The sequence below is a fragment of the Myxocyprinus asiaticus genome, chromosome 33, assembly GCF_019703515.2.
Source record: "Myxocyprinus asiaticus isolate MX2 ecotype Aquarium Trade chromosome 33, UBuf_Myxa_2, whole genome shotgun sequence".
Lineage (NCBI taxonomy): Eukaryota > Metazoa > Chordata > Actinopteri > Cypriniformes > Catostomidae > Myxocyprinus > Myxocyprinus asiaticus.
This window is the reverse complement of record NC_059376.1, coordinates 11337655-11364189: the sequence shown is the minus strand read 5'-3', so window position 1 is coordinate 11364189 and position 26535 is coordinate 11337655. Positions and strand designations below refer to the sequence as shown.

Sequence of the window (26535 nt, the reverse complement as noted above, 5' to 3'; positions counted from 1 at the left end):
TCATGCTCAGGAATTCCAACAATTCCAACATTATTCCTGCGGTTTCTATTCTCAAGATCTTCAAGCTTTTCAAGGAGATGTTCCAGATTTGGTCGCGGGCGGATTAGCGGTTAATTCCCTCTCCGAAGATTCCAGAAAATTGATTCGTTTTTCAACATCAGTCACTCTTGTAGCTAACTCAGAGAATTTTGTTTCCATCGCTGTAATCGATCGACGTATTACAGCGAGATCCTCCAAATCAGCAAGAATCTTTGTCAACATCACCGACATGTTGGACATCTGACGCTGGATCACCTCTCCTGCCGCGCCATCCAAATCGAGTCCCCGGTCTGTAGGCCTGTCGGGGCTTTCATCCTGAACTCGTAAGTGTCTTTTAATGTCTCCAGAGCCTGAGGATTTTGACTTCTTTGCCATGTTTTACAACAAAGGGCAAATGTGCAACTGGGTGTATCAAATTTTACCAGATTATAACATGAGAATAATCGAAAATTCAGCAAAGTGCGCAGAGCTCGTCGCTCACACGTCTGCTCCTTGCATGGTGTCACGTCTCGTTTTTTATTTTTAATACATTTGCAAAGATTTCAAACAAACTTCTTTCACGTTGTCATTATGGGGTATTGTTTGTAGAATTTTGAGGAAAATAATGAATTTAATCCATTTTGGAATAAGGCTGTAACATAACAAAATGTGGAAAAAGTGAAGCGCTGTGAATACTTTCCGGATGCACTGTGTGTGTGTGTGTGTGTGTGTGTGTGTGTGTGTGAGTATATATAACCAATATGTAAAGGCTGTCTACCAAGGATTATTTGGCAAGTGTAAGAGGCAGGTCCTTTTTCATGAACAGAAGCATCTCTGCATGAAATCCATTTATTTTTATTTTTCCAAATTCTGTTTTATTCTTTCACAAATTCACAAATTTTTTTCTTAGTTCCATATTTGACAGTGTAATTCAACTTAATCATCAAAAGGGTGTCTAAATAAATGAATTCATTAACTTTAATCAAATTAAAATAGAATAAATCATTGTCAACATAACATTTTTAATAAAAGAAGTGCTTTCAAATGGAACCTCAGCACAGTCCAAAATACAATATTGGGGTTATTTTTGTCAAATATTGTGCTCCACAATAGAGGGTCACATGTGTGATATTGTTTAAATACAATACAGTTGCTATTGATTTATTATTATTATTATTATTATTATTATTATTATTGTTAGAGTGAATATTACATAACTATACTGTAGTGATGCATTTCTGTTTCTTTTATTTTGGATGAAAACAGAGTAGAGCCCTTTCAGTTTCTGTGTGTTATTGTAGATAATTCTCACCTCCAGTTTCTACATGACCCTACATAATTATTAAACCACAAAAGTCTGCCATTTAATTAAATGAATATGTAGTCTGTATGTGCTGCACGCTTCAAAGTGAATTAGTGCTCTGCTCTCAGTCATCTACCACACACACAGAGCGTGCGCGATGCTCATGCGCCGGCTTTATAAATTCGCCTTAAAACGCATAGCACATGCAGAACATATATTTATTTAATTAATTTACAGCCTTTGTGTACTGTATTAATAATCACATTAGGACTTATCGCCATTTTAATTTACATTTTTAATTTAAGAACATAGGCTGTAATGATTAGTCGACATTATCGACAATGTCGACAATAAAAATTTGTCAACAAAAATGTTCTTTGTCGAATAGTCGTTTGATCTCAGTTAACATAACATGAGATCACATTAAACTCTAATGATGACATGTGAGAGCAACACTGCAGCTCGTGCCTGATTGAGGAGAAAACACAGCTCACAGTCCAGACGCACTCCAAACTTTCCAAACAGCTTCAGTTGATGTAGATCGCAAAGTAAGAGGAAATTATACAATAAGTGCATACAGAAGCACTCTCGTTATGAAATAAAGCAGAGCCGGAGCTGCCGTTCCGCTTCAGCAAAACTTTTATATCAGAGCATCTTTAAATGAAACACCCTGGCATTATATCTTTAATGCATCTCTTATTAAAGTTCAAATAATAAGGAAGGTCATGTAAATAACTACAAACTCTGAAACTGGCATTTTTCTGTGCGGTCAGCGTCTCTTCTATGAGTTGCGTGAAGAAACCCAATCTAAGGGGGAGAGAAACTGCACCCGGCTGATGCATACACTTACTTTGGGTGCTATACTGCAGAAGAAAAATGTGTTATCTGAGAATGTTGAATATAATATAATTTTTTTTAAATATAAATTTTTTTAAATATATACAAATCCTTTCAAAAAGATACATTCACTTCAGAAGCTGCAAATAAGATACTTAGACTTGCTTTCAGAGAATTTATCTTGAATACTGCACTCGCAGAATGTGAAAATATACACTTATATACAAAATACATTTATATTCATGATACATGTTATATTGCTTTTAAAGTAAATGTATCATGTTTTAAGGATTATTAGATATTTTTAAATGGAAAACAAGACAAAAATACTTGATAACAATAGGATTTTTTGCAGTGAGTTTTTACTGAATTAGTATGAATAAAGTATTTTTTTTCCCCTTTAGTCCAGTGGATGTCATTTAGAGGTATTTTTAAAAGATGATTTTGTCCTCTTTATTGTTAGAAAGTACGTTTAATACAACCTTTTAAGTCGGGGCACAAGCTGAATAGTCGGTTAAGAGCTAATGATTAATCGTTGCAGTAATCGCCCGAATAGTCGAATAATCTTTCTAATAATCGTTAGATTAGTCGATTATTAAAATAATCATTAGTTGCAGCCCTATAAGTACATGAGCGCAGCATCGGACTCAATACTGATGCTGGAAATCCTGAATTAAAAGTTTGTCTAGATGAACTTAATATTTCTTGTTTGTTTCTTCTCCCCCTTTTTAAATGATCTGTTCTTCATTGATCCTCAGAGCGGAAGGACGTGCATGCCTTCCTGCTGGCAAACATGCAAAACGGTGGCATCCTGGAGCTGATGTTGCGTTATCTGCAGGCAGTGGGGCAAAAGTTCCTGGAAGAGTGGCCTGCAGGCCTCAGTGGAGTGGTGCTGGATATCTTCAACTGCTGGAGGAAACACAGCGCTGGGCTGCCCAACCCACTGCTCAGAGACTGCAGCAACAAGCACATAAAGGTATGAGACAGAGACATGTCAGAAACAGTGGTTATTTGGAAAGCTGATAGTGGGGCAGATTTCACCTGAAGGCTTTTTGCTCACAAAAAAGGCTTTTCAAACTGTTGGATGGCTTAAATTACATGTAGAGCCCCCGCAGTATTTATAATCTAACAGCCAGGGTATTCATGCGCAGTTGTAGGTATTTTTGCACATTTACATGCCGCTGTCGACAAGGAATGCTTAGACACAAAGACACGGGCTTTAATAAACGCACCTGATTATATTTTGAAGAACAGACGAAAGAAATGCCGGCGACGAGGGTGTCTGATTTGTGTCTCACGGAACACGCGCAAATGGCGAGTTCTCACTTTTTCCTCTGTCAGTCATCTGGGAGCAGTTTGTAAGAATAGTGTTGTCTATAAGAACGCTGATCTCAGACTATCACAGGATGCATATGCAAATTACTTGCAACGACACTGGTACTACAAGTGAATTGTCACGTGTGTCATAATTCAGTACAGCCCCAGAAATGATTCTTGAACAAAGTTTACACTTTAACCTCCATTTGTATGTTGCAAAATTGTCATTATGATAATAGTAATAATCTATTGTATGTTAAATTTTATGTTTTACATTTACATTTATGCATTTGGCAGACGCTTTTATCCAAAGCGACTTACAGTGCCGTTATTACAGGGACAATCCCCCTGGAGGAACCTGGAGTTAAGTGCCTTGCTCAAGGACACAGTGGTGGTGGTTGTGGGGATTGAACCAACAACTTTCTGCTTACCAGTTCAGTGCTTTAGTCCACTACACCACCACCACTCCATGTAAAATAACAACATTAGTTTGACAAGTTAAAATATGTTGTATATATTTGTTTGTTGAATACAAATGGACATAATGCAGCCTCATGCATGGGATCCTTTGTACTAACTAGTCGCCTAATAGCTCAGACAATGCACTGACTGCTCGAATGGTCATTTTAAATGGGTAGTTTTGCACATCCTTACCTTTTACCTGCAAATTATATATTACAGAGTGAAAAGAATAGTCATTTCAGACTCAACTATCATTCAGTAGACATTTATTTCTGAGAAAAAGGACTTTAAAAAAAATATTTTTATGAAGTTTTTATATAAAAACATCAAATCGCAATACTTACAAAATTGCAATACAGATACAGATACATATCGAATCGGCTAGGAAATATTGTTGTAATATCGTATCGGGAGGTCTGTGGCAATTCCCAGCCATAGTATTCATTGTTCATGTTTGAAATCACATGTACAACATACAAAAACCAAAACAACACACAAAACATCAAAGGTTAATGCACTTTGTTTTTGGAAGCAGAGGTGAAGCAGCAGGTATTTAAAAGTGTCAATTAAATGGATAGTTCACCCAAAAATGAACATTCTCTCAATTACTCACCCTCATGACAACCCAGATGTGTATGACTTTATTTCTACTGCTTAACACAAATGAAGATTTTTAGAAGAATTTTCAGCTGTGAAGGCCCATACAATGCAAGTTAATGGCAACTTTCAAGCTCCAAAAAGCACTAAAGACAGCATAAACGTAATCCATATGACTCAAGTTGTTTAATCCATGTCTTCAGAAGTGATATGATAGGTGTGGGTGAGAAGCAGATCAATATTTAAGTCAGTTTTTACTATCAATCTCCACTTTCACATTCTTTTTTTTTTTTGGCGATTTGCGTTCTTCGTGCATATCGCCACCTACTGGGCAGGGAAGAGAATTTATAACTCTCCTTAATAATGGTCTGTTTCTCACCCACACCTATCATATCGCTTCAGAAGACATGGATTAAACCACTGGAGTCCTATGGATTACTTTATGTTGCCTTTATGTGCTTTCTTGAGCTTCAAAGTTTTGGCCACCATTCACTAGGAATTGAATGGACCTGCAGAGCCGAGATATTCTTTTAAAAATCTTCGTCTGTTTTCAGGAGAAGAAAGTAAGTTATACCCATCTGGGATGGCACGAGGGTGAGTAAATTATGAGAGAATCTCATTTTTGGGTGAACTATCCCTTTAAAAAGGGTTCTTCCTCTAGAATGCTCACTGTAGCAACCTGGTACCTCATTTCTGTGATAACTGTTATGTTGTCTATAAGAGTGTTTTTGTGTTACAGGAAATGATGCTGATGAGTCTGTGCTGTCTGGAGCTGCAGCTGGAGCAGAGGTCCTTGATGAAGGGGAAAAACAGTGAGAACATTACAATCAATCAGGCCTTTGTGTTGTGCTTGGTATTAGTTAACTTATTAAGAATTAATTGCACAAATGTATTCAAACATTCTCCAGTGTCTCAGAGGAAGACTTTGTCTGGTGTGGGAAGGGATTCTGGGGATCTGGATGGTCCAGTGGCTCGCTTTCAGTCTGATCTATTTCTCTTGACCATGGCCTCCTCCCAGAAAGATCTGTTTGAAGAAGACTAGCTGTCGTTTGCTGTCAGAGTTCACTGGCTCAAAGCACGACACCTCGCCATTCAGGCAAGAGAACTTCAGTTGTTATAGACTCAAACATCGTTTCCATGTCATTTTATATTATATACTGTAATATTAAGATTTACATTTGATTTTAATGACTGATGTTCACAACATCATGAGTGCAGACCATAAACAGTATATGCTAAAAACATCTGTTTGTACTCTTGTGTTGTTGTTTTATTTCTTTGTGTGTGCTGTTAATAACATATAGTGTTGTCCAGAAGTCTCTGACCATTTGTGAAATGCTTCTATTTTTCTATGACAATTTAAGTGAAAAGTTGAATCGAAAAATGAATAGGAATTTGAGTATGTATTAGTATGTGGTATGTCTCTTTTTGCTTTAATTACAGTGTCCACTTGAGCTGGTATGGACTTCACAGGATTAAACTTGATGATCTATGTCATCAAGCATTATTTGAAAATGTTGTCTTTTGTGCTTCAATGGAAGCAAGGGAATCTGACCTTTTGTACAAAAGAATAAAATAAATAGTTCACCCAAAAAATGAAAATCAGTTCCTCACATTCATACCAATTCCAGATGTGTATGAGTTTCTTTCTTCTGCAGAACACAAATGAAGATTTTTAGAAAAATATCTGTTGGTCTGTTGGTCTATGGACATTCAATGTTATTCAATGCATGTGAATGGTGGCCAGAACTTTGAAGCTCGATAAGTACATAAAGGCAGCATAAAAGCAATCCATAAGACTCTTAAATCCATGTCTTCATAAGCGATATGATAGGTGTTTGTGAGAAACGGAACAATATTTAAGTCCTTCTTTACTATAAATTCTCCTCCCTCCCCAGTAGGTGGCGTTATGCACGAAGAATCTAAATCGCCAAAAACAAAGAAAGTGAAAGTGGTGATTTATAGAAAAAAGGACTTAAATGTTGATCTGTTTCTTATCCATACCTAACATATTACTTCTGAAGACATGGATTTAACCACTGGTGTCTTATGGATTACTTTTATGCTGCAGGTACAATATGTGCTTTTTGTAGCTGTAAACTTTTGGTGACAATTCACTTGCATTGTATGGACCTACAGAGCTGAGATATTCTTTTAAAAATCTTCGTTTGTATGATCAATGTCACTAATTTGCTTTTACGTTTGATTAGTGACCAAGAAATAGTGCAGAATCTTTTTTTTCTTCACCATTTTACATAGCTTTTTAATTTTTCTGTCCAGGTTTGCATGAAAAAACTAAATTTAATTTTCAATGTGGTCTTAGATCTTTGGATCCACCATATTAGTGTTAATGTGCTGCTTTAGGGTGACATGGAGGAGGCGCTGGAGTGTTACGATATGTGTGTCGGGCTGCTGAAGTGTCAGAGCAGTGAGACAGAAAAAATCACTATCAGCCTGCCCAACCTCAGCTTGGATGCCGCCATATCTATAGAAGAGGTACAACACTGGGACTCATACAAACAAATCTCACAGAAGTCTATGTTGTGTTTAAAAATGTATTTACCAACCGATGAAGTCCTCTGTTTTTGATACTGTACATTTAAGGGGAAAATAGTTAACCCAAAATGCTGTCGAAGTTTACCCTGCAATTGTTTACTTCCGCATTCCAAAACCTGGAGTGTGAAAAAGGTATATTGCGAGAAAACCGTTCCCGTTTACATACAGTTTAAGCGGCGTACTCATTCTCCTGTATACATGTGGCTCCGTCAGTAAGCAGCTTTCGCCACAGCAACTTAATTTTCCCATGCCGCTTGTGTAAACACACATGGCATCCAAGGAAGATTTCACTATTTTACTCTCTGTTGATTCTCTTTTATTTCCAGATATTCCAAAGTTGTTGCTATGTTTGTTTCCTTAACTTACTATCGTGACCTGCAGTTCAGTTGCGATGCAGTAGTGGGGTTTCCCTCTTACGTAAAACTCTGGGATTCCCCCACTGTTCCAGTTCATATATGCGGATGTTAGGAACTGTTGATATTTTACATTTGTGTGTACAAATGGGTTTTATTTGTAGTATATGTGATTTTCCCACTGTACTTCCAGAAATGTTGAATTCTTTCCACTGTTGACATGTTGTTGGGCACGACATGTTTTGTTCCACGCACACGCACTTTTCAAACACTCATCAGAACGCCACTTATGCGTTTACATGGCATCATTAAGCTGCGTTCTCCAGGAGAAACCTAGATGTGTTAAACTGCTTTCTCTTAATCCCTTATACGGCATAAGGAAAGCAGTGTTCTTGTTTACATGATGTTTCAGAATGCCACTTTCTGCTAAAACCCTGGAATAAACTGTTTTCTTAAGTGGATGTAAACATGTAAACATCACTCACTTTAAAGGGATAGTTCATCTAAAACTGAAAAATTTCTCATCATTTACTCACCCTCATGCCATCCCAGATGTTTATGACTTTCTTTCTTCTGCTAAATACAAAGATTTTTAGTAGAATATCTCAGCTCCTTGGGTCCATACAATGCCAGTGAATGGTGACTAAAACTTCGAACCTCCAAAAAGCTCATAAATGTAGCAAAAAAGTAATCCATATTACTCTGGTGGTTTAATCCAAGTTTTCTGAAGCTATCCAGTAATTTTTGAATGAGAACAGATCAAAATATAACTCATTTTTCACTAAAAATCTTGACATCAGCAGTCTCCTTGGCGATCATGATTTTAAGCTCGATTAAACTTTCTAGCGCTCTGCGAATACGTCAGGCGCTAGGAAGTGTAATGGAGCTTGAAATCATGATTGAGACTAGAGACTGTAATGGCAAGATGTGCAGTGTAAAAAGAGTTACATTTTGGTCTGTTCTCATCCAAAACCAAAATCGCTTCTGAAGATATGGATTAAACCACTGTAGTTGTTGTATGGATTACTTGTATGCTACCTTTATGTGCTTTATGGAGATTTAAAGTTCTGGCCACCATTCACTTGCATTAAATGGATCTACAGAGCAGATCTGGGATGGCATGTGGATAAATAAATGATGGGAATTTTCGATAGGTTTTGGTGAGAAACCTGAAATTTAAGTCAATTTTAATTGAAAAACTTGACACACTTTTTCGGTTAAAGAAATGCATTGTCTTGGTACTTGTAGTACTCTACATCTCATTGGATGTTTCAGTGTGTGTACACACTACTTATACTGTAAAATGCTTAGAATACTGCAGAAGTATGCGAATTGGGACACTGCTAATATTTTATTCTCGTTGCTTTATTTAGATTGAAAAGAAACTGAAGTCTCTCGAGCGATGTCAGTCTCTAGAAGAGATCCAGAGACTCTTTGAGTCTGGAGACTACCAGTCTGTGGTCCGTTTACTGCAATCAACACTGAGCTTTGGCCCTTGCTCAGCACAACTCAAACCACTAGATTACATCAGCTCAGCCCCTGACAGACCCGCTCAGCTGCTTTTGCTGCAAGTAAATAACACAAGTGTATTCTGAATAATGCTTTCTGTGAAGCCAATCTATAGAATAGAATGGAACAGAATTATAACATTATCCTTCTTTAATCATAATGCGTTTATTATGCCTAATAATATACCTTTTAATCAGTAAGTTACCTTAAAAGTATAATCTAAAAGATTACGTTACTAAGTACATTTTATTTCTATAGTCTGTAACCAGTACAAGATTACACCTCAGAAGTAATCTACCCAACACTGAGAACCAGAATGCTGTTATTATTAGCTTTACTTACATGTTTTAAAGTGACAGTTCACCTAAAAATGAAAATTCTCATCATTTACTCACCCTCATGCTGGCCCAGATGTGTATGACTGTCTTTTTCTGCAATTTAACACAATTTAAGATTTTTAGAAGAATATTTCAGCTCTGTTGATCCATACAATTCAAGTGAATGGTGGCCAAAATTTTTAAACTCCATAAAGCACATAAAAGCAGCATGAAAGTAATCCTTACAACTCCAGTGTTTAAATCCAAATCTTCAGAAGCGATATTATAGGTGTGGTTGAGAAACAGATCAATATTTAAGTGCTTTTTTACTATAAATCTTCACCTTTGACCAGTCCCAACCAGTAGGTGGCGATAAGTACAAAGAATATGAATCGCCAAAAAAACAAAAGATGTGAAAGAAGTGTAAGTGGAGATTTAAAGTAAAAAAGGAATTAAATATTGATCTGTTTCTCACCCATACCTATAATATCGCTTCTTAGGACATGGATTTAACCTCTGGAGTCTTATGGATTACTTTTGTGTCGCATTTCAATGCTTTTTGGAGCTTCAAAGTTCTGGCCACCATTCACTTGCATTGTATTGAACTACAGAACTGAGATATTCTTCTAAAAATCTTTTTTTTGTGTGTTCAGCAGAAGAAAAAAAGCCATACATGTCTGGAATGGCACAAGGGTGAGTAAATTATAAGATAATTTTCATATTTGGATGAACTATTCTTTTAACCGTGATTCGTTTGACCAAACATTTCATAAACTTTAAATTTATTTATTTATTTATTTTGGATTTTTTCCCCTTTTTCACCCAATTTGGAGTGCCCAATTCCCAGCATGCTTTTAAGTCCTTGTGGTCTCATAGTGATTTGCCTCAGTCCGGGTGGCGGAGGATGAATCCCAGTTGCCTCCGTGTCTGAGACCATCAACCCGCACATCTCATCACGTGGCTTGTTGAGCGCATTGCCACGGAGACATTGCGCGTGTGGAGGCTTCACGCCATCCACTTCGGCATCTGCGCTCAACTCACCACATGCCCCACCGAGAACGAACCACATTATAGCAACCACAAGGAGGTTACCCCATGTGACTCTACCCACCCTAGCAACCGGGCCAATTTAGTTGCTTAGGAGACCTGGCTGGAGTCACTCAGCACGCCCTGGGATTCGAACTAGCAAGCTCCAGGGGTGGTAGCCAGCGTCTTTTACCACTGAGCTACCCAGGCCCCCTATAAACTTTCAATTTTAAAAAGTGTAGCATTTTCAGACACTTAACCTGTCGACTTTGTCCATCATCTTTGTTTTTCCCAGAGTTCCCTGCTGCATCTGAAAGACTACAGCTCGTGTCTGGAGATGTCTGAAGTGTCTCTTAATGAAGCTCTGCAGCTATTAAACTCTGCATTACCCAGCAGCCCCTCTGCTAAGGAAGAATGGGTGTCCACTATCACAGCTCTGCTGAGGGGCATCGAAAGCTGCATTAATGACAAACCTGAACTGCTCAGTCACACCCCGCGCTCCACAAACCTACCCCGATTCGCCAACAACCTCATACAGGTGCGTATGGTTGGGTGGAAGTTTGTGTTTGTGTATAGAGCTGTTCAGTCATGACATCAGTTTGTTGGCCAACAAAAAATGAATCAAACGAATGTGGGCTTCCATGCTTGACGAATGACTTGTGAATAAGCTGACCACCATTTTTAAAGCACACAACCATTTCAAAGTTCATGTTAGAGGTATGACTGTGCAATCTGTGTTGTAAAAAAAAAACATTAAAAAAATGGCTTGAAAATGCTAATCCTGTTACAGGAACAGCTCTATTATGCTCATGCTTTTCATTGTTTGACAGCTGTGTGTGCATGTATTTGTTCTCTGTAGTTGATAGCCAGCAGTATGGTGTTACCCGATGACCCTAAGGAAGCTCATTTCTCATCGCTGTTGCCATGGATTCTGCTTTACCACCTCATCAAACAGGAAGAGGCAGCATTTGACTGCATGCTGCGGCAACACATGACAGATGAGTATGATGATGGTAAGAATAAAGAACCTTCATCGGTCAGGCCTTCAGGACTTATCATAAAATACTCTGAGTTTAGGACACAGCACAAGTTAAGCTTTATGGATAGCATCTTACCAGAAACAATAAGTTCCACTTGTCCCTCAGTTTGTTAAAGCAAACAAAAATTGTGTTTACTGTAATGCACTCACAATGAACCTCTAAGGGGCAAGGCACTGTGGAAAAATATACATTACAATACACCTTTTTGAGTAGGGCTGGACATTGATACAGATTTATCAATTCGATTCCAATTCACAAGCTTTCGATTAGATTTGGATTTGATTCAATATCGATTAATATGGATATATTTCAGTTATAATGCCCCTTTTGCTTACATATGAAAGACATTCTATTCCAGCTAATGCTGTTAATTATACAGGGGACCTTCTAACAAGGTACATTATGAAATTATACATTTTATTTTATTAGTTTTTCATAATTTTGGTCTTATTTTTACATAAATAAAAAATGAACAAATCCATGTATCCAATCAATAAATAGAATATTATATTGTACGTTATATTTGTTATTGCATTTTTATTATTTAATTGCATAATTTGTACCATATACAAGCATTTACATTGATTTTGTTGAACGCCTACTAAAATGGTACTGTCTCTTTAAGAAAACAGGCAGTTCTGTAAAGAGCCTCTGTAAATGAGCGCATATTAATGAGAGAGGACTCGAATGGCTTTTTCAGCTGTGCTGTACATGATTAGAATTAAATATTTATTTTTTGTTGTTTTTGATCAACAACTGACTGTAAAAAACAGAAAGGGTATTAAAACAGACATTGTTCAATGACAAATGGGTCACGTGGATCTCGTCTTTGGACACATTACATGGAACAACTTTTACTCTCAACGCACAGTCAAAGGATCTCGCTGCTGAATACTTCACTACTTCACCACTATACCACACAATCACTGGTGAGTGAAATCGGAACATTTACCAGCCAGTGGCTAATCACAGATATTTTTAGCCGCATAGCATAAAATTTGGTTGCAAATGCGAGTGATTTCCTCTTAATGTAGCGTTGCGCATAGAGTAAAAGATCAATCTTGGGATTTAAGAATTGATATTGAGAATGCGGTAATTTGTGGTGCATTCGGAAAAGTTTGGAAAAATTTACAGATTTTGCTGTTTCGGAAGGAAATTGATACTTTAATTCACCAAAGTGGCATTCAACTGATCACAAAGTATAGTCGGGACATTACTGATGTAAAAAAACAGCACCATCACTATTTGAAAAAAATAATTTTTGATCAAATCTAGACAGGCCCCATTTCCAGCAGCCATCACTCCAACACCTTATTCTTGAGTAATCATGCTACATTGCTAATTTGGTACTAGAAAATCACTTGCCAATATATCAAACACAGCTGAAAGCTATTTGGTTTGTTAAATGAAGCTTAACATTGTCTTTGTGTTTGTTTTTGAGTTGCCACAGTATGCAATAGACTGGCATGTCTTAAGGTCAACTTTAGGTCAAAAATGGCAAAACTCATCAGTCAATCATTGTTTTGAGAAATTAAGGCTATTCAATGCTTGAAATTGCCAAAAAACTGAAGATTTCAAACAAGGGTGTACACTACAGTCTTCAAAGACGAAGGACAACTGGCTCTAACAAGGACAGAAAGAGATGTGAAAGGCCAGATGTACAACTAAACAAGAGGATAAGTACATCAGAGTCTCTAGTTTGAGAAATAGACGCCTCACATGTCCTCAGCTGACAGCTTCATTGAATTCTACCCGCTCAACACCAGTTTCATGTACAACAGTAAAGAGAAGACTCAGGGGTGCAGGCCTTATGGGAAGAATTGCAAAGAAAAAGCCACTTTTGAAACAGAAAAGCAAAAAGAAAAGGTTAGAGTGGGCAAAGACACACAGACATTGGACAACAGATAATTGGGAAAGAGTGTTATGGATCTTAACCCCATTGAGCTTTTGTGGGATCAGTTAGACTGTAAGGTGTGTGAGAAGTGCCCGACAAGACAGCCACATTATGGCAAGTGCTACAGGAAGTGTGGGGTGAAATGTCACCAGAGTCTCTGGGCAAACTGACAGCTAGAATGCCAAGATCTGCAAAGCTGTCATTGCTGCTGTAGGTTCTACTGGTTGTTTAGATCAGTGTTAATATGAGAAATAATTAATAATTATTTATTTAGTTATTAATTAATATTTAAATTTAATAAAAGAATCTAACTCATTAAAACCTCATACGGGGCACCAGTAAATATAGTGCGCTACGTTCAGGAGCGGGTTTGGTTATTAGCAATAATTAATAATTATCAAAGATAATTATCAGTTATTACAATCAATAGAACATTGATTTGAATCAATGTTAGCTCTTTTAATCCTTCACATCACAAAGCAGTCTTTGGTTCTTTAATGGATAAACTCAGTGTGCCGGTCTCACCGCGATGGCGGAAATACACAACAGTCCAATGTGTTTGGACTACAACACAGCAGATCTCATTCGTGATAACAGTACATTACAGTAATACCTTGAGTATTATTAGCAGCAATGAGCGGACTCGGCGGTCCGTAAACTGTACAAGCAATAACCTTGATTCACAAGAATAACACACTATAATATTCTGTCTCTGCCCAGGCGTAAACCTCTTACTTGAATCGTATGAGGACACAGTTGAATGTGTGTTCATCCGTCCTTTAACTCCGACTCGGTTCCTCGAGGCTCGGGTGATGACGGGAGGCCGTATCCTCATTCTGTTGGCAGGCGGTACGGCTGCTGATTCTCGGTGGGCTGGCGGAGAAATCAGCGACGTCGACTTGATTGAAGAGGGAAGAGAAATCTTTTCTCTTCACTTCTGCAGGCAAACGGATGAAGATGCGGATTGCTCGGTGGTCTCCTTCGGATCCGTTTGAGTGTTCGGTGGAACACAGTGTAATCTCAACTCGTCCAGCGAGATGGAGATTGTATGGCCACAGTTTCAATTCGGATGTTACTTCCTTGTGCCACGAGGCACTTGTGCCTCATCCAGTAGGAGCTGAGAGTTCGATCCTTTAGTTAGCAAGGCTTCATGGGATTTGTAGTCTGTTTTGGACCCGCTTTGTTTGATTTTGGCACGGTTTTTATCAGTAAGATTTATGACAGTTTGTGGGCCTCAGTCAGGTTTCACGACTGTGTTAGGCCTGCCTTTGTCTTCTGTCTGAATACATGAGGCCCAACACTGCATGTGGAACTCTTTGAAGTAGTTTAAGAAGTTCTGAACATTTTTTTTCAAATTGTAATAGTAATTTTTCACGTTATTAATGTCCTGACTATACATTGTGATCAGTTGAATGTCCCTTTGGTGAATAAAAGTACCAATTTCTTTCCATAAGAGCAAAATCTGTACATTATTCCAAACTTTTGGCCGCCAGTGTATATTTTTTACCCACCCCTAGTTTTGAAGTCTTAAACATCATACCTCTTTATGTGAGACTAATATGATAGAATCTCTTACCAGCATTGTTTACGCAAAGTTATATCCAGTTTTCAACTCATGGTATGACGACGTAAAGGAAGTAAACACAGTAACTTTTGCATTATATCCATGTTAAGAAGGATACCAAGAAGGGACTTGGAGTACAGTGGCAAGAAAAAGTATGTGAGCCCTTTGGAATTACCTGGATTTATGTATAAATTTGTCTTAAAGTCTGGTTTGATCTTCATCTAAGAATCTACAATCATCTACAGTAATGAACAAACACAATCTGTTTTAACTAATAACACACAAATTATTGTATTGTTCTTGTACATATTGAATACAACATTCAAACATTCACAGTGTTGGGTGGAAAAAGTATGTGAACCCCTAGGCTAATGATGCCATTAAATGCTAATTAGAGTCAGGAGTTGGCAAACCTTGCATCCAGTTAATGAAACGAGATTGGAAGTGTGGGTTAGAGCTACTTTGACTTATAAAAAGCTCTCAAAAGTTTTTAGTTTGTTAAACACAAGAAGCATCTGCTGACGTGGACCATGCCTCGCAAAAAAGAGATCTCAGAAGACCTACGATCAAGAATTGTTTCTTTACGTAAAGCTGTAAAGGGTTACAAAGTTGTCTTGAAGAGCTTAGATATTCATCTGTCCACAGTTAGAAAAAATTGTCTATAAATGGAGACTATTTAGTTCTGTGGCTACTCTCCCTAGAAGTGGCCATCCAGCCAAGATGACTCAAAGGGCAAACCGCAGAATGCTCAATAAGGTAAAAAAGAACCCTAGAGTGACAGCTAAAGACTTGAAGAAATCATTGGAACTGGTTAACATCTCTGTTCATGAGTCTACTATACAGAAAACATTAAACATGCATGGTGTCCTGCCATGGAAGGAAGCCAGTGCTTTCCAGAACAAAACATTGCTGCATGCCTGAAGTTTGCCAAAGACCACCTTGACACTCCACAACACTACTGGGAAATGTTTTGTGGACTGATGAAACTAAGGTTGAATTGTTTGGGAAGAACACACAGCACTACGTATGGTGTAAAAAGGGCAGAGCATACCAACATGAAAACATCATCCCAATGGTGAAGTAAGGTGGGGGGAGCATCATGATTTGAGGCTGCTTGGGCTTGCCATCATTGAGGGAAAAATTAATTCACAAGTTTATCAAGATATCCTTCAGGATAATGTCAGGGTGGCTGTGCGTCAGCTGAAGCTTGGTAGAAGTTGGGTGATGCAGCAGGGCAATGACCCTAAACATCGAAGTAAATCCACTACAGAATGGCTTCAAAAAAAGAAAACACATCTTTTGGTGTGACCCAGTCAGCCCAGCTCTCAACCCAGTAGAGATGCTGTGGATTGACCTCAAGAGAGCCATTCACACCAGACATCCTAAGAATATGGCTGAGCTGAAGCAGTTCTGTAAGGAAGAATGGTCCAAAACTCCTTCTGAACGTTGTGCAGCTCTAATCTGCAGCTACCGGAAACGCCTGGTTGAGGTTATTGCTGCCAAACGAGGATCGACCAATCCAAGGGTTCAATTACTTTTTCCTCAGCACTGTGAATGTTTTATAGGATGTGTTCAATAATGACATGAAAGAATATAATTGTTTGTGTGTTGTTAGCTTAAGCACATTGTGTATCACATTTTATGACCAATTAACCAGCAGAAAACCAGCTAAATCCAAAGGGATCACATACTTTTTCTTTCCACTGTAACTCCAGTGGAAAGCCACAGGAATTACACCAGCAACTTGTAACTCATATGCCAAGAACAGTTTTCCCACATTTAAAAGGATGATTGAGACAACATAGATAACATAATTTTCTATAGAAGAATCAGTAAGCACTTTAACAAAAAATACCTCTTGTACAATTCTATTTTCAACCCTCAGAAAGCCTTGCCCAATGGAATTGCATTGTAAGAGCATTACTGCAATAATGCATAGAAATAATTTTGACCGCATCCATAGAGTCTTGATTGTATTGAATCCAGAACATGCCTTTTGAAGGTTTAGCGTACAAATAAAAAAAAAATTTCAGACCGTATGTGAACCGTGTTGTGTGATCTCTGCATTCTGTAGAGGATAATACTCCATTGCTGCCTTCCTCCCTCATGCTGCTGAACACAGCACATGAATATCTGGGCCGCCGGTCCTGGTGCTGCAACTCTGATGGCACTCTGCTCAAATTTTTTGTGAGTCCCCTTCCCCAATTCTTTCTTAGATGTCACATCATAATTACAAAAACATACTATTCTCTATCCGAACTGTTATCTGCATAGAATGAGCTGTCCCCCATCACAACAAACATCTTGATTCCCCTACTGGTGCCAAATGATTGATTGTTTGTTTGTTTGTGTGTGTGTGTGTGTGTTTTCAGGTGCGTGTGTTGCAGCAGAAGCTCTCGGGAGGAGAGAATCTGCCTTACAAAGAGGATCTGGAGACAGCACTAGAGCAGTGTTTCTACTGCCTCTATGCTTACCCGAGCAAGAAAAGCAAAGCCAGATACCTGGAGGAGCATTCTGCCCCACAGGTAACACACACACACACACACACACACACACAGTGATGTGTTTGACTGAAGCAGAGATGGATCATACTCCACAGCAATGTTGGGAAATTAATTTGACACTGTATTTCGCCAAGCTAGAAATGTCTTATAATTTAAAGTACAAGGGATAATTCACCCAGAAGTGGAAATTCTGTCAATGCTTTAATGAGCATAAACAGTCATATCACACACACATTTTGGGTAAAATAGTCAATTTTCTATCATATGAAATTTTTACCTATACTTTTCAGTTTTGAATTGATTTGTCGTATATTTATAATCAAAATTTATCTCAACTTAGTCCGCCATCTTGGAATTATTTTTTCCACCAAGCTCATCCCATTGCATTCTGGGATTCATTGCTACCCGGGAAGGATACATACGATAATACCTTAGAATTTGTGCCAAAAGCGATATCTTAGGAGGTAGCATAATTAAGACGTCTACCTTTTGGAACAGCCTTCGCGTCAGAAGCGTGCCTATGATGTCATACAGGGATAGTTCACACAAAAATAAAAATTCTCTCATCATTTACTCACCCTCATGACAGCCCAGATGTGTATGACTTTCTTTCTTCAGCAGAACACAAAGATTTTTAGAAGAATATCTCTGCTCTGTAGGTCCATACACTGCAAGTGAATGGTGACCAGAACTTTGAAGGTCCAAAAATGACATAAAGGAAACAAAAAAATAATCCATAAGACTCCAGTGGTTAAATCCATGTGTTTAGAAGCAATATGATAGATGTGGGTGAGAAACAGATCAATATTTAAGTCCTTTTTAACTGTAAATGTACACTTTCACTTCCACATTCTAGTCAGCCACCTATTGGTTGAGGCTGGTCAAAGGTGGAGATTGATAGTTAAAAAGGACTAAAATTACAAAATTTAACCATGTTTTTACTACAGTAACCATAGTATCACCAAAGTATTTTGTAGTAAAATCACAGTGGTTACTATATTAACACCATATTACTGTTGTAACTAGGGATGTGCGAGACTAGTCGACTAAACGGTTCTGAATGCTGCTAGTTGACACTGGAATTACTAGTCGGTTAATATTTCCCCCCATTAAACTGATCATAATTTTTACACATTTACGTTTGGCCTCTATATTTTTACAGAGGCTGCGCTTAAATTACTGTCATACTAATGTTACATATTTTAAATAGAATTAATAATACAAATATTATTTAAAAAAGAGGATATCTGGAGCAGATACAGAGTTTAATTTCACCTCAGGCTGTGCGTGCTTCTTCCCTCTCTCTCTCATGGCGCGCGCAAGAAAATGTCCTCTCACTAGACAAGCAAACTCAGCAAAGTAGTAATGAAATCAATTCGGTGGTGCAGGAATCGGCTTTCCAAACGTTTGAAAGTCCCAATGGATGTTTTCACATTTGAGTCTTCTTTAAATCTGTGCATGCTTGTACGTTATTTTTCCACTAACCGGGCTTTTTCAAGCACAGGATAGACGCCTCAGGTGAGTCAAGTCCTGTCTTTCACTGGACCATGTCGACGGGTTAATTTTGTTCATCCAAAAAATTATGCTTTTGAGTAAGTAGCCTAGAAAATAACTGTTTTAGACTAGGTATGCCATTTTTTTAATCTGCTGATTAAGAAGGCTTTTTTCAACAAGGTGCTGTCTACTTAACGTGTTAAACTATATTTTATTCAGTGTGCACGTCATGTTCAGAATACATTAGGTTTATTGTAGGCTACATCACAGGCCTATTTTTTCTATCCTATACATTTTTTTTTTTTTACATCGTAACTGTTGTTGGTAAATGTTCTTTACAGAACAGCTGTCATATTAGATCAGTGGTTAATGCACGACTGCACGGTGTGAAATACACGCAACTTTTCAGTGCATTTTTTTCTCTCTCGTAGATTTGGCTTAGTCTACCTATTAATTATTTTCAACAATGTCCTGACTGTTTTAATATGTTAAGTAACTTTTACTTGGTGATTTCCGTTTAGTACAGGCTTTTAATGGTTGTTCCATTGATCCTGCACTATTCATTAAATTGTTTTCAATAAATATGTCTGTTAAATATTTGCTAACGTTGATTCAGTGAATGCGTGTCATGTTCTATTTAATGTACAATGATCATAATTCAAGGCGAGCATGTCGCAGATAAATGCCCCTTTTCAGTAGAATTTAGCATCGGATTTGGAATAGATTAAGTATTTTAAATGGGTCGCATAAACACACTTTTTTTTTTTTTTTTTTTTTTTTTTAACTGTTTTCTGAAGGTTGGTTTCTCTTTAGACTAGTCGACTAGTCGGTTACAAAACTTCAGTTTAAATGACAGTCAAATTAGTCGTAGCACACATCCTTAGTTGTAACACCATGGTTAATTACATTAAAACTGTGGATACTGCCAAAAACATGGTTACCTCAATATTACTATAATAAAACCTACTTAATTTGACCTAGATCAAACCTTTTATCTCATCTCTCTCACCTTTACAGTGACCAAATCACTGAAAAAAATCAAGCTTTATATTCATTTTTATTCATTATAATAAGTAGTATTAACAAAAATATTAAGAGTGGAGACAGGAAACAGGATGGAAAAAGTGGAATGAAAGGCAGACTCAAACTGGGGTCGTCCGCACAAGAAAAGCACATCCACACTTTTGTTACCCCCAACACACCACTGCAGCAACACTAATGGTGCAGTTTGTCTTTAAGTTTGTGTTTCCACCGGACTATTGGAGTGCAAAAAGCAGCTGTGTGTTTGATGCACTCGCTGTTCTATGCTTCTGCATGCTCAGTCTACTTTTGTGCAGTCATTTGGTTGTTTCCCCTCACATAAACAACAACTCTATCTGCTGAATTGATCCAGTATAGTGTGACATAAAAACCTTGTAGCATTTGTCACTGTATACTACTACTTGTTTGAAAAAGTGTCTACATTAGTTACTGGAAAAGCTGTAATATTTTGTAAAATACCTGAGCTACTGTCACGTTGCTGAAACAAAGATAGTTTTGATACTTGTATTTAGTTACTCCCTAACAAGACTTCATTGTCTCTTTGGTTCTTCCCTTATATTCTCTCAAAGGTCAGTAGTTAAATAGTGAAGGAGTTTTGTCCCTGTGCTAATGAAGGTGTTGTGTAGAGAATGCTGGCGGACTGATTCGGCAATAATCCACTGATTGATTGTCTTCTGGCAGCCTGAATCACATTGATCATTTGGCCACCCACATACACCCATAAATGCAGCATTGCTCTTCATTTACTCAGAGAAGGATTTACACAGCACCATAACACCATGCTGAGGTGTTCTGCACGTATTTCTATGCATCCAGAGCAAAAGCACAGAAATTAGAGGTCGATCGATAGTGGATTTTGCGATACCGATGACTAAGGTGGTGGGATAGGCCGAAAACCGATTAATTGGGCGATAGTTTTTCATTTATTGATTTATAGAATGTCAAAAAATGTCTTGTTCTTTCCATACCATGACGGGCACAAACAAATAATCCTAAATGTATAAAATTAAATTTTTGCTGCATAACACGGGACTTTTAAGTATAAACAAGCCCGAAACACACCGTGGACTCTTATTTTGAAATGACGAAGTGATGAATAAACTATCGGCAATTATCGCCATAGATTTTTGCCGATAACGATAGTTTCTAAAGCAACTATCGGCACTGATTAATCGGTAAAACCGATATATCAGTCTACCTGTAGCAGAAATGACCAGGAAAAGTAGCCAAGTAAAGGAATTTTCCAGGTTCAAAACAAGTTAAGCTCAATCAACAGCTTTTGTGGCATAATTTCGACTCGTCCAAAGCACAAGTAAGCTGTTTTCACTGCAGTGTTCGAGAGTTTTCTCTGAAACCCTCCTCCTCCCCAGCACCACAGGTCTAGATCTACTACATGGGAATGAATGTATGTCTAGTTTTAAAGCAGCATGTTGTACATGCTTGATGTAGCATGCCTTGTGTTTTTCTAATTGCGCAAATGTCCTCATGCTTCAATCAGTATGTCTGTGTGTGTTCTAGCAGTAGCAAGTCACCGTATTTGTACAATATACTATCAATACGTCATACCCACATTAACATCGTAAATCCTTCCGAGAGCTGTCATGACTGAAATGGCTTTGCTGGATGATCCTTGTTTGCTGAATAATGGAGCCCATCAGTAATTCTCCCTTGAATGTCTGAAATCCAGCTGCCTTTTCTCCTTTCTGAATGAATTAACCCACAGTAACCCATAATCCTCTTTTATTGTCCATGTGTTATGTTTTAGATATCTTGCTCATTTCTCTCATTTAGCTGTCTCTGCTCGTATTAATAATCATTAAAAAGAATTGTCATCTTTCTTCAGCCCTCTTACAGGCACAGAGCACATTTCTCCTAAAAAAGTATTCTCATAATGTCACTGGGGAAATTGCGGTTTCTCTTGTTCATCAGTGGGTTGATAATTCCATCTTTTGTCACTTCTGCAGAATATTATTGTGATATTATTCCTCTGGAGGGAGAGAGATTCTGATCGCACTAAGAGAAAGACAATTAATTCATGCCCCTCACTTTCTCACTTAAAACACTTAAGTTATCTGTACATGCTTTTCTGTACATGCACTGTCCATGTCTTTCTATGTCTCTCATCTGTTCCTGTTTCTCTCTATCTGTCTCTGCTCTAGGTGGAGTTACATTGGAATGATGCCATCTTTATGTTTGAGTACTTCAAGCCCAAGACCTTGCCAGATTTTGACAGTTATAAGACAAGCACTGTCTCAGCTGACCTTGCCAACCTGCTGAGAAGACTTTCTGGAATAATCCCACGTAATGACGGCCCCACACTCACTGTAGACGATGTGTCTGCCTATATAGAGGGTGGCACTATCAAGGTGTGAGCTCACAGACTGTCCAAGAGCATTCTCCAGAGATTTATGTATTAGTATTTTATTTTTTTTTAAGAGGTAAGTAGAGTGTACTAACAATCCCTTTTGTCTTTCTCCAAGGTGCCAGCTCTTCCAGAATGAGCTTTTCCAGCACCCCCTGTGGTAAACGAGTTGTACTACTTGCTGGCAGACTACCACTTCAAAAACAAAGAGCAGTCTAAAGCCATCAAGTTCTATATGCACGACATCTGCGTGTGTCCCAACAGGTCTGATAAAACGGCACACATGCACCCAATAATCATTTAGCTTATATCAGTGAGAGTGATGTGTAAAAACTTAGTGTCCTAACCAGGTGTGATGTGACAAGTTTCCACTGTCAGATAATTTTTTGTCCTCTCTGAAAGTGTAATTGTTTGTGAAGCAACAAAGTCAAAGCCAGTCGGAACATATTTGATATTTAATATTCAGCGTTGTGTGGTGGGATTTTAAGATTTCACTGTGGGCTGACCAACATAATGAAAATGGAAAACAAGCCTCTGATAAAACGTCTTGTTGGGTTTAGATTTACAGAAGAGATTCACGTCTGGTTAGGATGCAGTGTAATGTTATGGTTTAATTATGGACATTACATTGATATTTCGATTTGTTAGTTATTAGTTTTAATGTTATTTTATTAAAGGACTAGTTCACCCAAAAATTTTAATTCTCATCTTTTGCTCACCGTCATGCCATCCCAAATGTGTATGACTTTCTTTTTTCTGTTGAACACAAACTAAATGAAGAATATTTCAGCTCTGTTGGTCCATTCAATGCAAGTGAATGCTGGCCAAAACTTTGAAGCTCAAAAAAAGCACATAAAGGCAGTATAAAAGTAATACATAAGACTCCAGTGGTTTAATCCATGTCTTCAGAAGTGATATTATAGATGTGGGTAAGAAACAGATCAGTATTTAAGTCCTTTTTTTACTATAAATTCTCCTTCCTGCCCAGTAGGTGGCGATATGCACAAAGAATGCAAATCGCCAAAAACAAAAGAAGAAAGTGAAAGTGGAGATTTATAGTAAAAAAGGACTTAAATATTGATTTGTTTCTCACCTATCATATCGCTTCTGAAGACATGGATTAAACCATTGGAGTCTAATAGATTACTTTTATGCTGCCTTTATATGTTTTTTTTAGCTTCATAGTTCTGGCCACCATTCACTTGCATTGAATGGACCAACAGAGCTGAAATATTCTTCACTTAGTTTGTGTTCAGCGGAAGAAAGAAAGTCATACACATTTGGGATGGCATGAGGGTGAGTAAATGATGAGAGAGTTTTCATTTTTGGGTGAACTATCCCTTTATACTTTATTTTGTCTTTTGCTCTCTATGTAGGTTTGACTCATGGGCAGGCATGGCTTTGGCACGGGCCAGTTGCATCCAGGACAAGTTGAACTCCAATGAGCTAAGGAGTGATGGGCCCATCTGGAAAAACTCTGGCTGTGTTGACCTGTTTCAAACGAGCTCTGGAAATAGATGGCACCAACCTATCCTTATGGATCGAGTACGGCACCATGTCCTATGCCTTACACTCCTTTGCTTCCAGGCAGCTTAAACAGTGGAAACGCGAGCTTCCCCCAGATTTGACCAAACAGGTACTTCTGTTTGTGTGTATGTGTATAATAAAAATGTATGTTCCTCTGAAAGTAAGAAGTACTGATTATTTCACAGCCATAACTCAGAAAACAAAGTGGAATATACGGTTCAGGTCCTGGATATCTAGTTAAAGGAATAGTTCATGCAAAAATGAAAATTCTCTCATCATTTATTCACCCTCATGCCATCCCAGATATCCGGGGCATATCTCATTTCTATAGGACCATTTAATGCAAGTGAATGGTGGCCAGAACTTTGAAGCTCCAAAAAGCACATAAAGGCAGCATAAAAGTAATCCATAAGACTCCAGTGGTTAATTCCATTCCTTTAGAAGTTATGTGATATGTGTGGGTGAGAAACAGATCAATATATTAGTCCTTTTTTACTATGAATCTTCACATATTACCAGTCCTGCCCAGTAGGTGGTGATATGCATGAAGAATGTGAATCACCAAAAACAAAAGTGGAGATTTATAGTAAACAAATCTATCATATCACTTCTGAAGACCTTGATTTAACCTCTGGAGTCGTATGTATTACTTTTATGTTGCCTTTATGTGCTTTTTGGACCTTCAAAGTCACCATTCATTTGCATTAAATTGACCAACAGAGTTTAAATATTCTTCAAAAAATATTTTTTTGTGTTCTGCAGAAGAAGGAAAGTCATAAACTTCTGGGATGGCATGAGGGTGAGTAAATCATGAGAGAATTTTCATTTTTGAGTGAAGTATTACTTAAATCTACTACGAAGTGCCTCAAACAAAACTATGAGTACCTTGTTAAAAAAAAATATATATATATATATATATATATATATATATATATATATATTTTTTTTTTTTGTTTTTTATTATTTTTTTATTTTTTTATTTTACAGTTATCTGAATCAAGGCCATTTTTTTGCTTTTCAAATTTTTCTCAAATGGTCTCGTGGGCCCTATGTGGCCCTGAGGCCTGACGTTCCCCACCTCTGCTCTAAACACTTACCTCAGCGTTGTGGCCGGTATCTGAATATTCGCAAACAGTATGTAATTGCACAGCTGTTTCGAACTTCTTTTTGGCTCTGAGCGAAGAAGCACTTCGATGTGAGTGTGCTGGGGCCTTTAAGGAACTTCACCCTACTTGCTTGTACAAGGATACTGCAGTACGGTATATATATATATATATATTAAATATTGATTAAAATATTTTTTAATTATAACAACGCAAAATATTGTATAATAGACAGACAATTTTTGTGTTTTTTCTTGGTGCGTGAGTACGCAATGAAATGCGTGTTCATTTTAACCCACAATCACAACCACAACTTTGGAGGTATGCTTGGGGTCATTGTCCATTTGAAAGACCCATCTGCGACCGAGCTTTAACTTCCTGGCTGATGTCTTGAGATGTTGCTTCAATATATCCACATAATTTTCCTTCCTCATGATGCCATCTATTTTGTGAAGTGCACCAGTCCCTCCTGCAGCAAAGCACCCCCACAACATGATGCTGCCACCCCCATGCTTCACGGTTGGGATGGTGTTCTTTGGCTTGCAAGCCTCATCCTTTTTCCTCCAAACAAAACATTGGTCATTATGGCCCAACAGTTCAATTTTTGTTTCATTAGACCAGAGGACATTTCTCCAGAAAGTAAGATCTTTGTCCCCATGTGCACTTGCAAACTGTAGTCTGGCTTTTTTATGGCGGTTTTAGAGCATTGGCTTCTTCCTTGCTGAGTAGCCTTTCAGGTTATGTCGATATAGGACTCGTTTTACTGTGGATATAGATACTTGTCCACCTGTTTCCTCCAGCATCTTCACAAGGTCCTTTGCTGTTGTTCTGGGATTGATTTGCACCTTTCGCACCAAACTATGTACATCTCTAGGAGACAGAATGCGTCACCTTCCTGAGCAGTATGATGGCTGCGTGGTCCCGTTGTGTTTATACTTGTGTACTGTTGTTTGTACAGATGAACGTGGTACCTTCAGGCATTTGGAAATTGCTCCCAAGGATGAACCAGACTTGTGGAGGTCCACAATTTTTTTTTTGAGGTCTTGGCTGATTTCTTTTGATTTTCCCATGATGTCAAACAAAGAGGCACCGAGTTTGAAGGTAGGCCTTAAAATACATCTACAGGTACACCTCCAATTCAGTACACCTCCTATCAAAAGCTAATTGGCTAAATGTCTAAAGGCTTGACATCATTTTCTGGAATTTTCCAAGCTGCTTAAAGGCACAGTTAACTTAGTGCATGTAAACTTCTGACCCACTGGAATTGTGATATAGTTAATTAAAAGTGAAACAATCTGTCTGTAAACAATTGTTGGAAAAATTACTCATGTCATGCACAAAGTAGATGTCCTAAACAACTTGCCAAAACTATAGTTGCTAATATTAAATATGTGGATTGGTTAGAAAAATTAGTTTTAACGACTTCAACCTAAGTGTATATAAACTTCTGACTTCAACTGTAAATATGATGATGCTAAAGACTATATGTAAAACGTCAACTAGTATTACATTAAAATGTGTTACCAATGACTTCATGCCTCATTCTATGTGTAGAATTCACAAAAGATTAGTAAAAGAAGCTGTTTTAACTATTCAGTGATGATTTCAGGTAATGTATATGCAATAGATGATGTGTGATTTGTAATGTTTACCTAGTGCATTCATGGCGCTAATGCCCTAACATGCTATACGCGGCCAAAATATGCGCTAA

General features: G+C 37.8%; 1 protein-coding gene across 1 annotated transcript in view; it reads left to right on the top strand.

Annotated features, from left to right (window-relative positions):
• Positions 1-26535, top strand: part of LOC127424582 (calcineurin-binding protein cabin-1-like) — a 155862-nt gene that overhangs the window by 24790 nt on the left and 104537 nt on the right. The window contains 14 exon segments of the mRNA XM_051669937.1: positions 2917-2923; positions 2925-3134; positions 5274-5346; positions 5443-5630; positions 6899-7030; positions 8817-9014; positions 10591-10833; positions 11155-11308; positions 16868-16980; positions 17166-17318; positions 21992-22198; positions 22313-22458; positions 23571-23669; positions 23671-23838. Coding sequence (XP_051525897.1) covers positions 2917-2923; positions 2925-3134; positions 5274-5346; positions 5443-5630; positions 6899-7030; positions 8817-9014; positions 10591-10833; positions 11155-11308; positions 16868-16980; positions 17166-17318; positions 21992-22198; positions 22313-22458; positions 23571-23669; positions 23671-23838 — 2091 coding nt within the window.